Source organism: Silurus aristotelis, assembly GCF_946808225.1.
Source record: "Silurus aristotelis genome assembly, chromosome: 4".
Taxonomy (NCBI): domain Eukaryota; kingdom Metazoa; phylum Chordata; class Actinopteri; order Siluriformes; family Siluridae; genus Silurus; species Silurus aristotelis.
This window is the reverse complement of record NC_139577.1, coordinates 28,842,519-28,855,737: the sequence shown is the minus strand read 5'-3', so window position 1 is coordinate 28,855,737 and position 13,219 is coordinate 28,842,519. Positions and strand designations below refer to the sequence as shown.

Here is a 13,219-nt window from a genome sequence, read left to right as displayed (position 1 = left end):
ATTTAAGTGCCCATCACTGAATAGTACACCACAATGAAATTATAATAATTGGACATGGACGAGTCTGGGTGCTCTCAAAGTTTCTTCCTTATACCATCCAAGGCAGTTTTTTGTCAGCCACCATTCATTAGGTATAACCTTATAATGAACAAACTTATACATTCCAACTTTATAACCTCTTTATCTCTGTAATGGTGCTTTGGTACAATGTGCATTGTTAAAAGCGCTATACAGATATAACCGATTTCATTTTAACTGGTAGCTCAGTAGTCAAGGTACTGGGTCACAGTCCAGATGGTGGGGGTTTCAAGCCCCAGTATTGCCAAGTTGCCAGGGGTACTGTTTCATGGCTGAGCCCAGCTTCCTCACAATGTTGAGATATATGAGCTATGAATTTCACTGTGCTGTAATGTATAAGTGATATGCGAATGTAGACATGTACATTCTCTCTACTATCTCACTATGCAGTCTCATGGTGGGCTGCGACACTCATTGAAAAAAATACACTCGGGCGCTGTAAAAATGTGCAAATCTTTTATTCTGAAACAATGCAGATATTAAAACAATAACACTGATTTAAAAAAAAGTCAGAAATGCAAAGCCAAATATCCTGAGCTGTTCGCTGATACAAGTTCTGCTCTCACTGCTCGAGCTCATGTTGTGCATACAATGTTGGAAAATAGAGCGCCATACTGAATCATACTGAATATCAGCCTTAATCAAGGAATATAAAATACCAAAAAAAGAAAAGTGTGGATGAAAGAAAAAGGGGTGTCAAGAATATGTAGCTTAAAGTTTGCCAGCAAAACTAAAGGATTGACACACACACACACAAAAAAATACAAAAGAAATTGGTACAAAAATAGTAACATGTAGTACCTAGATTATGTCATCTCGATACGGACATCATCGCATTACATCAGCTCGCTCAACCCGAGTCAAGAAAATTCAGATTGCGTGGTGAGGGAAAACTAATATCAGCAAAAAAAAACAAAAAAAAAAAACACGTTCCGACTTCAGCTAAACGAGTCTAACCAGCACATAGTAAGCTTCTCATGAAAGCAGATGCACTCCGAATCGAAGTTTGTTTCAAGTTACAAATATTAAATGGATAAAAAGAAAATGACAGTAATTTGAAATACATCTCCTGTGACAAGGCATGCCGCTCATGCGACTATATTAAGTGAAAGCGACTACAAATAAATGGATTAACTAAAGTTTTATATCAAGAAAATGACTTCATTGTGTGACTTAAATTAGTACCGTCATGGAGAAATAATAGTGTGGACGTAAAATGTAAAAAAAAAAAATTAAATTTTTTATATATATATTTTTTTTATAATTACAGAAACAAAACAAAACCCTAAATGACGGGGAAGAATATCCGATTTATTCATATATTTTTGTAAATAGTAAACTGATGTATCAGATTTTTAATTAAATATAAAAACAAGCATATTACATTTAAATAATGTACACTATATAGACATAAGTATTGGGACACCTGACTTTTCCAGCCATATGTACTTCTTTCCCGAAACTGTTGCCACAAAGTTGGATTCACCCAATTGTACAGGACGTCTTTTGGATGCTGTAAAGATGGCATCGTCCTGTACACAAAGCCAGATCCATGAAGATATGCTTTAAATGGGTTGGAGTGGAAGATCTTGAATGGGCTGCTATAGAGATCTGACCTGAACTCTACTCAACACTTACACTTACATCAGTACCTGACTTTATTAACACCCTTGTAGCTGAATGAGCACAAAATCTCCACAATGTCTCTAAAAACCAATGGAACATCTTCCCAGAAGAGTGGAGGTTTTTATAACAGCAAATGGGGACTCGCTGTGGAATTCAAAAAGCACATATGAATCTTATGGTCAGGTGTCCACACACTTTTGCCCATATAATGTATTTTAAACAGGCACTTACCGGCGGGCTTATACTGCACTCCAATAATTAAATATAACAAAATAAAATACTGTCATTATGTTATACTATTGGATACTATTCACAGATCAGACATTATGACATTATAACATCATGACCAGTAAAATTAATAACACTGATTATCTCTTCATCATGGCACCTGTGAGGCAGCAAGTGAACATTTTCTCCTCAAATTTGAAATGTTTGAAGTAGGAAAAATAGGCGAGCGTAAGGATTTGAGAGAGTTTGACGATGGACAAATTGTGATGTCTAGACGACTGGGTCAGAGCATCTCCAAACCTGCAGCTCTTGTGGGATGTTTCCTGTCTGGGGTGGTCTGTATCTATCAAAAGTGGTCCAATTTAATAATTTCTTCCCTTGTGTATGTATGTGTGTCTGTATATACTGTATACACACACTGCATAATTGCAAAGAAAAAGCTCTACAACTTTTATGCATAAACCTAGATCTATTCTGCTTAGTTCCTGCACTAAAACTGATAAAGTGTGTAATTGTGCCTTCATTAATGCTCAGAAACATAATCCAAAATTGATGTACCATCATATATACAAAGGAAAATACTGCTGAAATATTTTATATGGCCGTGTGACCGGTGAAGGTCTTACACCTGTCCACCTCCACTGCCTCCGGTGTCTGGACCCTCAGTGGACAATGAGGAGGAGGGGCGAGTGCTGCGTGGGCGGGGCTGAGCTCCTAAACCAACAGGAGCAGCCTGCTGATGGCTGATCTGAGAGATGGCATCATCTGACTCCCACCGCTCCAGCTCCTCTCGCACCAGCCGCTCCATCTGCTCCCTGTGAGCCTCCGTATCTCTACCCAACCTTTCATCCTGAGAAAGGAGGCAAAAAAAATGAATACAGAGGAGTGAAAATGCAAAGTCAGTGATTAAACGCTACATAAAAGTCTAACAACCCTACAAGCTCACCCACACTCTCACACCGCCTGCCAGGCTACTCTTAACAACCAGACTCCTGCCAGCACCCCTTAACTCTCTGGAGCCATATAACTTGGCCACACCCCTTAACTCACTGGAGACAATATCTTGGCCACACCCCTTAGCTCTCTGGAGCCATATAACTTGGCCACACCCCTTAACTCACTGGAGACAATATCTTGGCCACACCCCTTAGCTCTCTGGAGCCATATACCTTGGCCACACCCCTTAGCTGACTGGAGCCAATACCTTGGCCACACCCCTTAGCTCTCTGGAGCCATATACCTTGGCCACACCCCTTAGCTCTCTGAAACCATATAATTTGGCCACGCCCCTTAGCTCACTGGAGCCAATACCTTGGCCATACCCCTTAGCTCTCTAAAGCCATACACCTTGGCCACACCCTTAGCTCACTGAAGACATTCACATCGACATTCACATTGGCCACACCCCCTAGCTCTCTAGTCGTTCACATTGGCCACACCCCTTAGCTCTCTGGAGACATTCACATTGGCCACACCCCCTAGCTCTCTGGAGACATTCACATCGACATTCACATTGGCCACACCCCCTAGCTCTCCAGTCGTTCACATTGGCCACACCCCGTAGCTCTCTGGAGTCATTCACATTGGCCACACCCCCTAGCTCTCTGGAGTCATTCACATTGGCCACCCCCCGTAGCTCACTGGAGTCATTCACATTGGCCACCCCCCCCTAGCTCTCTGGAGTCATTCACAATGGCCACACCCCCTAGCTCTCTGGAGTCATTCACATTGGTCACACCCCCTAGCTCACTGGAGTCATTCACATTGGCCACACCCCCTAGCTCTCTGCAATCATTGTCACTACTTTATCTGTACCAGAAACACGATTTGTACTGTGCGCGTGCGAAAACCCAGGTTTTGTTTTTAGGCGCATGCGTGAAATTGTTGCCACTTCCTGCCATCGCCAATGTTTTTATGACAGTCTAATGAAATGGATTATTTTGCACATTCTTTCAAAAGGAGAAATTCCGGACAATTCCAGATATCGAGAGAGTGCATGAATGAATGAAGGATGGAAGAAAATAAATTCCTTAATGAATAAATAAAATGAATGAATAATGTGTGGTAAACATGTGTGTAGTTTATTGTTAAAGTATTCTGAAATAACTAGAACACATCTCTAATAGATTTTATATTAAATGTAAAAAACACAAACACTTATATAGACATCTGTATTACCCAAATAGAGTCTAACAAATGTAAAGTATTGAATTTATTTTTTACAGTTAGTTAATTAAATTTAATCAATGTAATTTGTGCCAATTTAATCAATTACTTAATTAATTAATTGATAACTGTATTTGTATGAAGAGAATCACTAGTATGGATCGGGTAGTGTCAACCAGTATTATTAATACCCAAAACTCCCGTAAATTGTTTCAACATCCTTGATTAATTGTCACTAGTTTGTAGTTGTCTTTATAGTAAAAGTCTCACCTCTATGACACCATCCAGCAGTCTGCTAAGGACCTCTCTCCTCTTCAGCTTGGCCCGTTCCATGGCCTCCAGCTTCACAATAACTGCATCGATCTTGGACACGATGCTGCCAATCGAGTGCTCCATACGGTCCACCCTCCGCACCAGCCTGAGAACAGACCTCACTTTACACTCCTCATTCACGTTCCTTTAATACAGCGCAAATCAAGACTTGTTTCAGCTATGATTCTTGTGCCAAAAATGTGCCATAAATGAAAAGCTTACACTTGGAACTCCTCGTAAGACACACCCCCAGAGCTGCTGCCACGGCGACGGGAACTGTGTCCACTGTCCTCGTCGTCGTCCTCCTCCGAGTCGTCCTGGCTACGAGAGAAGCTCCGCCCACTCAGAGGCCTGGGCAGCGAACTCCGTTCCAAATCCAAGTCCTCCTGGCGTGTGTGTGAGAGACACTGAACATCTGTACAGGTGTGCGTGTTTGTGTGTGTGTGTATTCATCTTTCAAATTTACTCACTCTCTCTTTCTCCAGGTCGTCCCTCATCTGCTGGTGTTCATGCTCAGTGAGCTCCTGGTCTCCGTCCAGATCATACTTGGCGAAAATGGCTTCGATCTCAGCGTCTGAGTGTCCCTTTCTGCAAACACAGCGGCAAACCTTCACTCAGCACTCACATCAATCTTCGGGTTTTGATTATCTTTAACAATAACAATCAGGCATAGTTCACCCTCGCAGGTCCTGCCGGAGCTCGTCGAAGTTAAGTTTCCCTCCTGCCTGGCGAAGGCTGTCGGAGATGTCATCTACTGCCGTCTTTCTCAGCCTCAGTTTCACCATCGCCTTGTGGCAGCCCTAAAAAAGCACCATTATGCATTTCAGTTTTGGTTTTTCTCTCTCTAGGTTTTCAGCTATTTTTTCATGTTTTTAATGAAAAAAGCATTTATAATTTAAGTACCTTTTTAATGAGGTCGGTAATCTCCATTTCGGATCTCTGCTGCGCCATGTCAGCCTTCACCTCTGCATAAGTGTCATTGATGATGGCTAAGAACATATTCTGAAGTAATAGGAAAAAAAAGAGTTGACAAAAAAAAAAACCACATGGGCAATTAAGGTCTTTATAGAACCAGGGAATACACACACACACACACACACACACACACACACACACACACACACACACACACCCCATATGGCCAATAAATGAATAACACTGATTATCTCTTTATCATGGCACCTGTTAGCTGGTGGGATATTAGCAGGCAGCTAGTGAACAAGTTGACGTGTTAGAAGCAGGAAAAATGGGCGAGCGTAAGGATTTAAGAAAGTTTGATGAGTGACAAATTGTGATGTCTAGACGACTGGGTCAGAGTATCTCCAAAACTGCTGCTCTTGTGGGATGTTCCTGGTCTGCAGTGGTCAGTATCTATCAAAAGTGCTCCAAGGAAGGAACAGTGGTGAACCGGCGACAGGGTCGTGGGCGGCCGAGGCTCACTGATGCACGTGGGGAGTAAAGGCTGGTCCGTGTAGTCCGATCCAACAGACGAGCTCCTGTAGCTCAAACTGCTTAAGAAGTTAATGCTGTAAATGCTCGAAGGGTCAGAACTGTTAAAGCAGCCAAAGGGGGACCAACACATTATTAGGCAGGTGGAACACTTTTGAGAGATCCTGACCACTGCAGACTGAGAACAGTCCACAAGAGCTGCAGTATTGGAGATGCTCTGACCCAGTCGTCTAGACATCACAATTTGGCTCTTTTTAAACTTGCTTGCTTTCACGTTTCCATTTTTCCTGCTTTGAAAGCATCAATTTCGAGGATAAAATGTTCACTTGCTGCCTAATATATCCTACACATAACAGGTGCCACAGTGCATGGTTCTGAACGGTGCTCTAAATGTAGTGTTAAATAAAGTCTGGTACAGTCTTTTCTTTTAGTTACACATGTAAAGATATAGGAAAGGGAAAGATACACTACAATACAAGCCATTGAATTACCTGAAATTCCAGGGCGGTGGTTTAATTAACAAATAATGACCATTATAATGTAAACATACCTATATTTTAATAATCAACAGATTCCATTCTGATTTTCTAAATTCTTGTGATGCAATGTGGACTCTGGTTCCTTATAAAAAGTAGTCTAGCACTAGGATGTCCTGTGATTCTTCTAATCACTTACCAACAGAATCATGAACATGAAAAAAACAAAGGTGGTGAAGTAAATCGGGCCCAGGACTCTATCCGACTCTTCGATCTCTGAGAAGTCAAAGTCTCCTAGGATGATCCGGAACTGTGTGAAACTGTCCAGAGTGGCATGATGAGAATTTTTCTCTTATTGTACATGGATTACTGATGCGAACAAGCAGACAGACATCACATTTAAGTTCTCCGGGACTCACATGCAGGCTTGGAAGGTGCTGAAGTCGTTGAGTTGTGTTCCGAACACCAGGTACGCTAGCTGAGCGTATGCCAGGAACACGATGAAGAACATGATGGCGAATCCCAGGAGGTCTTTAGCACACCGGGACACAGTGCTGGAAAGCTGGCTCATGGTCTTATTAAAATTGATGAACTTGAATAGCTGCAGAAAAAGAAGCCCAATAGGGTTTAACACAAAATGTTCACTGTGCACTGGATCAACAACGAATAGCTCAACAACAACAACAACAACAACAACAAAAAAAACAGGCTCACTTTGACCCAGGCAAGAAAGACAATGATGGCGGCCATATTGTTGAACTGAACCTGCAGCCGAGCGAGTGGTCCGAAGTTTGGGTACGTGCTGTGGTTCTCCAGCAGGAACTTCAGCCTGTTGTTGACCGCTGACGTCCTGTAGATATTCATAATGATGGCTGGCACGCTCAGCTAAGAGAGATATACACAAAGATAATCAAATTGAATTACTTGACATGTAAGCCTTTGGGAAGTAACATAATATTTATCTTTTCAGTGTTTTTTTATTTCTTGTTTAATCTATGAACCAGTTCGATCACTAGTTGGTGAGCAAGTGGGAAAAAACAAACATGGAGGACAAAGTTTAGGAAATTTTTGTCTTGTTATAAAGTAAATCCTACCAATTTCACTGCCAATGATCCAATCCTGCGTTATAACTAGAATTCCCATTCACTTGCAAGAACCATTTTACTAGAACTCACACAAGTAGCTCAAATTATACTGGTTTTCCGTTTTCATGGATACAGTAAAGTCCAACAACCTCTTCATCAACAGAAGTACACCAAATCTTTGCTACATCTACATTACTGATTAGTAATTGGTTCTAAGTAGTAATTAGTAATTTTCCGATATAAGCCCAAAAACCTGTCCACATATAACATATGCCTGCCATATAAACAGTACATCTCCATCTCGCTGGTTATAACCTGGTTATAAAACTTTGTGGTTGTAAATTAATTTTTGCAGCTCAGTACTCTCTAATCCCAGTCCTGGTCTTCCTGCATCTCCCACTTCAAGTCAAGTCATGTAGCTACTTCTAGACCGAGCAAATACCAAACAATCAGTGCAGCATTAGTTACCGTTACTATGAGCACGTCCATGCAGTTCCACAAGCTTTTGAAGTAGCGCAGGCGGTGCAGGCGGATCTCCAGCACCTCCTCCACCATGTAGTACAGCACGAAGAAGCAGAAAATAACCTCACACAGCCCAACAAAATGGTCCCAGCTGGATACATAGCGCACCAAGCGTACAGTCTGGAACTGCCATGAGGTCACAGCGCCCCCTGTGGCTGGAAACTCCACCAGCAATCTGTAAACCATAAATCAGAGGCAATTTCTCTCGATGCTATGGGTTTAAATATTATTTGGATACTTGAAGGCAAAAATCCACATTTGAATGTTTATTTTTAATAATTATTTTAATATAACACTAATCCAATTACTATTCCAATTAAACAATTATAACAATTTGCTAAATAAATCCTATATAGCCACCAGGCTATTTTTTTTCCAAGAGGATGAAATCAGTCTCTAAATTAGTTCAGATTTCTTTCGCTTGTATTGTCTGTGTACCTGATGATGCAGAAGAGGTTGATGTTGCCGTTGTAGACGGAGAAGTCAAGGAACACGGCTCTGGTGCCTCGATCCAGCCACAGGTTTTCCTTCAGCTCCTGCAGCTCTCTCTCTGACTCGTCTCTGGTGCGAGACAGATCCTGATAAAAACCTCCTCCTCTATACGTGGACACTTCACCCGAGTAGCTGCTTTCCCCGAGGCTGACCTCTTCAGAATACACCCACCTGACACATAAACACACATAGGAAGTCAAATGTGAATATTAATTACCACAATGGTTGCGATTAGAAACCAATGACAGTGTAAGCGATTACATCAGCTATTACGCACAATATAATAAAACTATATGGACGAAAGTTGGTGGACACTCGACCGTAAGATTCGTATGAGCTTTGTGAAGATTCCACATTGACTCCCTGTTTGCTGTTATAATAATCTCCATTCTTTTGGGGTGTGTTTTGTGCTTTGTAGTGAAGTGGTCTTCTAAAGGGGTTGAGGTCAGAGATCTATAGCAGGACATCTTCCACTCCAACCCATGTAAAGCTCTTAGTGTAAGTGAAGGGAAAATATTATCCTATCACAAAGACATCCTATAGAATTGTGTGAAGAACCCAATATGATACACACACACACACACACACACACACATACATACACACATACACTTTTGTCCATATAGTGTACATATCTGCAGTAATGCTTTAATCATTACTAAAAGCTGTTCAATTTGTATTTTTATGTGTGTGTCAGATACACATACTGGCAGAAAGTAGTTGCTTATCGTGATGTTTACCACTATGAAATCTCCAAAAACAAACCAGCGCAAATCTTTTTTTTTTTTTACTGCAGTGTTAAGATTCTTTATATATACGGTATATTTCCCAAGTAGAGTTTCCTGATCCCGGACTTACGCAGTGCCGTTTTTCAGTCCGAATGGTTTCTTGTCCTCGTAGGCAGCTGCGTAGACGCCGTAGCAGTCGTACACTTCGTCCTTCAGCTCCTCGTGAACGGGACATGACTCATTGAAGACTTTGACCTGACGCAGGCGCGGGACTCCCAACAGCAAATTCTCGTAATAGATCAGGCTCTGGTTCTCTGGCAGGCTCTTGTTGTTGTACCACACTTCCCAGTACATCCCATTCAGAAAAGGCCCCTCTGTGTACTGAAACGGAGCGCTTACCTCGTTTAATACAAATGTTCAGACAAAAAAATACAAATGTGTGAAATACAACACAAAGGTTTTTACTTTCCAGAAGTCCTCCATGGTGGAGAGGCTCCTGAAGGTGGTGGCATCTCCATTTGACAGTGGTGTATCCAGGAAGAGTTGAGACATGACTTTGGTGTAGTAGTACATGTTAGTGCTCATCATCCCATATGTTACTGAAATGAAGACATTAAAATTATTTAGAAAAAAAAGTTAATGATAACAACTGGTATCAGGAGTAATTATTTTAATTTTTATAATAATAATGATAAATAATTGGAATATTAGAAAAATGTTAACACGAGTTGCATAAGAAACACAAGTTGCATAAATGAAACCACTTTGTTCGCAAAAGATATTTGAGAAAATTGTGCTTCACTTACAAATGCATAAGGTAATGAGGAAAAGGATATAAGTGATCATCTCTCTGAGGACATTCTTGAGGTACATCTCTCTGCTGCTGTCTCTCTCCTCCAGGAGACGTGTGCCCCACAAAACTGAAATCGATCAGAAGACTTGATAAGAGTTTAATTAATGTATTTTGAAACACGAGGTGGTATCAAAAAAATTTCGAGAATAGTTTTGTAACACGCCAACAGATGGCAGCATGAGGCTGCAGGCACAGTCACAGGGAGCACCAAACTTCATAAGTCAGTGTGCCAAAATACAAAATACATCTTGCCCCAATAGCATCTTTCAATAGGTGTGATCTATTATACAGCAAGTACACACTCAGTCCTCAATGCTGATGTTTTGGAAGCAGGAAGAATGGGCAAGCATAAGGATCTGTGCTTCTCTGATCAAAGGCTTGAGGACAATGCCCGAGCAGTTTAAAAGAGCAGGTCTTTTACAATGTTCTCGACATGCAGTGTTTAATCTCTAGCAAAATTGCACTAATTGGTCAGGGAACGGTTTGAGGAGCATGGCAAAATGTCTAGACTTGACCTCTGATTTTTCAAGATCCAAACGAGAATCTGCAGAATGTGCTGGACAAACGAGTCAGATTCATGGAGATGTGACTTTGCAACTTACAAGACTTTCCCAATCACCCTTCTACTGTTCTTCTCCCTCTTTCTGTCAAGTTAAACATGCTCCTGAGGTACCAGTGATCATTTTTCTTTCTTCTTTTCCGATCAGCCTGATTCATCCCGAAGCCCTACCCATGGATGGATTTCTCTCCAGTTGGAGATCACTGTGTGCATCTGAGGATGGTTCCACATGAACAGCCGAAAGATCCATGAAGTTACTGAGCAACCTAAAGACTCTGAGGGTGGATTTGGACTGAAATCAACACCCTGCTACAATGGTTTAAGACTGCAATCACTAAACCGCACACCTTAACAACGATTAAACTAGAATGAATGAGCATTCGGTGCCACCTAGATGAGGAGGGCTTCCCTTTAAGAGTCCTCATACCATCTTAAGGAAGTTTTTCTTCCCACCGTCACCACTGGTACTAATGTCCAAAACGGTCCTACTTTATAACATACGTGTATATATATATATGTCTGTTCAGCTGCTTTGGGACAATATCCATAGTTCAAAGTGCTATACAAATAAAAGTTAATTGGATATAGAAGGATCTGATGCTAGGATCTTGTTGCCAGATACCATGGGACCCCTTCAGAAGTCTTGTGGAGTCCATGCCCCATTGGCAGGTGGTTTTAATGTTAAGACTGATCTGTGTGAAGTGCTTAAGAAGTATATATCGACTATACGATATATATAAAAAAGAGCAGACGTATATATATAAAGATACTGATGAATAAAATCTAAGATTTCCAGTCAAATGTATTATAATACTAGATTCATAGTGAATTGTGATGTTTATTCCAGATGTGGGAATAAATGTGGGTGGAGAAGAGTGATAGCAGGAGTGATTTGTGATAGAAGAGTATCTGCAAGAGTAAAAGGGAAAGTTTATAGGACTGTGGTGAGACCTGTGATGTTGTATGGATTAGAGACAGTGGCACTGAGTAAAAGGCAGGAGGTGGAGCAGGAGGTGGGAGAGCTGAAGATGTTGAGGTTTTTGTTGGGAGTGACGACGATGGACAAGATTAGAAATGAGTTTATTAGAGGTACAGTGCATGTAGGACGTTTTGGTGACAAGGAGAGGGAGGCGAGATTGAGATGGTTTGGACATGTGCAGAGAAGGGACATGAGTTATATTGGGAGAAGAATGCTGAGGATGGAGCCACCAGGAAGGAGGAAAAGAGGAACACTAAGGAGGAGGTTCATGGATGTGGTGAGAGAAGACATGCAGGTAGTTGGTTTGAAAGAGGCAGATGTAGAGGACAGGGTATGGAGACAGATTATCCGCTGTGGTGACCCCTAATGGGAGCACCCGAAAGAAGAAGAATTTGAGAAATGAGAAAACTTTAATATTGCACTTAAATAGTTGTAATGCAAAACATTAATGGTGAAGGGTTCAGAAGGCATGCATTACGTCTGATTTTCTCGAGGATCCTCGCTCTCAAACCGGGCGGCTCCTGGTGGAGCCCGTCAGCGGGAGGAGTCGGGTACAGCCCGCGGTGGATGCGCGCGTTGCTCCCGCCGGCGAAGCTCCCGAGACCGCTGATGCCGCTGCCGCTGCTCGAAGTGTCGGACAAAGACCTCCGTCCCGGGCTCCAGTTCGCATCCATGCCCTCTTCCGGCTCGAATCCCGGGTTGTCCCGGCTCCACGCCTGTCTCGAGCTGGAGCTGGACGCTGGAGAAGGCTGATCCTCCGGGACACCGAGCCCCACTTCTCCCTGGGGCTCCATCCTCTCCATCTCCAGCCCTTCGTCCGGCAGAGGCTGCGGCTGCGTCTGCGATGGCGTCTGCGCATGCGCAGAGCTCGACGCTCTGGCTGCTTGACAACGGCTTCGGCTGGAGCTCATTTCGGTTACAAAGTTTCCGAACACGTGTTCAGTGACTTAATAATACTGTAAAATATTGCAAAAAATACTTTTTATTACCCTCACTGATTAAAGTAACAAGTAAAACCCTACAAAAATAATCCGAAAAAATTCAGTCTGGAAGTGAAAACGGTTTTTGTGCAAGAAAACAAGCAAAAAAAACAAATGTACGAAAAAGAAAAACAACTTCACATCAATTTCACTGTATTTTCAGACACCCAGGTGCTTCTTACTTTGTGAAAAAGTCGAGAAACTCTCCTCCCGTCCCGCATCAGCCAGCCATCTTGTTCCCTCTAGTCTTCCCCAAAATCTCCTTGGCTGTATCCCAAATAGCGCACATTTTTACTAAGTAGCATGCACGCTCGAGCGAACAACCCATAAGAACTGACGTAGTGTTTCCATCACTTTCTAGTCAAAGTCAATGCGTTTGAGACGCGGCCCGGGTCCCATTGGAATAAGATTTGACCGCATATGGCGTCTGCTTCTTGAACATCTGGAAACATCTTGTACTTTCACTTAGTCACAATTTTTTTTTTGTTTTCATATTTGTTTGAACCCTAATTTTAAATTTGACCAAATTAGTTTATTTTTCTTCTTTAATATATAATAAACATCTGAGAATTTGATGCTTCAACATTTTATCATGAGTTCCAAAAAAAAACATAAATTCGATGCATAATTTGTCAAACACGTCGTTTTACACTATTTTTTTAGTGAAATTTGAAACTCTACCACTA

General features: G+C 41.8%; 2 protein-coding genes across 4 annotated transcripts in view; one reads left to right on the top strand and one right to left on the bottom strand.

Moving 5' to 3' along the window:
• The window catches only part of inpp4b (inositol polyphosphate-4-phosphatase type II B), a 765,675-nt gene extending 753,736 nt beyond the window's left edge, over positions 1 to 11,939 (top strand). For both annotated transcript variants that reach the window (XR_014533081.1, XR_014533082.1), the window contains one exon: positions 11,493 to 11,939. The gene's annotated coding sequence lies outside the window, so the exon portion shown is untranslated. The remainder of the gene's footprint in view (positions 1 to 11,492) is intronic.
• Positions 521 to 12,812, bottom strand: pkd2 (polycystic kidney disease 2). Of its 2 annotated transcripts, none has more exons than XM_083538660.1 (16): positions 12,716 to 12,812; positions 12,032 to 12,509; positions 9,969 to 10,082; positions 9,628 to 9,761; positions 9,293 to 9,543; positions 8,381 to 8,605; positions 7,889 to 8,117; positions 7,050 to 7,220; positions 6,755 to 6,936; positions 6,535 to 6,655; positions 5,314 to 5,412; positions 5,089 to 5,210; positions 4,881 to 4,998; positions 4,633 to 4,796; positions 4,369 to 4,516; positions 521 to 2,782 (listed from the first exon to the last, which is right to left on the bottom strand). In XM_083538660.1, the coding sequence occupies exons 2-16, from the start codon at positions 12,462 to 12,464 to the stop codon at positions 2,555 to 2,557; spliced, it is 2,739 nt and encodes a 912-aa protein (XP_083394786.1). In that variant the 5' UTR covers positions 12,465 to 12,509; positions 12,716 to 12,812; the 3' UTR covers positions 521 to 2,554. The 2 variants fall into 2 exon arrangements, with proteins under 2 accessions (XP_083394786.1, XP_083394787.1); XM_083538661.1 differs by having other exon boundaries at positions 4,633 to 4,793; positions 12,716 to 12,797.
• Between the last annotated feature and the right edge of the window lie 407 nt (positions 12,813 to 13,219).

Excerpts from the sequence above, each read along its gene's own strand:
- pkd2 (XM_083538660.1), bottom strand. The coding sequence starts at position 12,464 with ATGAGCTCCAGCCGAAGCCGTTGTCAAGCAGCCAGAGCGTCGAGCTCT. Across the intron at positions 9,762-9,968 it reads CCTCATTACCTTATGCATTT|TAACATATGGGATGATGAGC; the intron begins GTAAGTGAAGCA and ends TCTTCATTTCAG. Across the intron at positions 6,937-7,049 it reads TCTTTCTTGCCTGGGTCAAA|CTATTCAAGTTCATCAATTT; the intron begins GTGAGCCTGTTT and ends CTTTTTCTGCAG.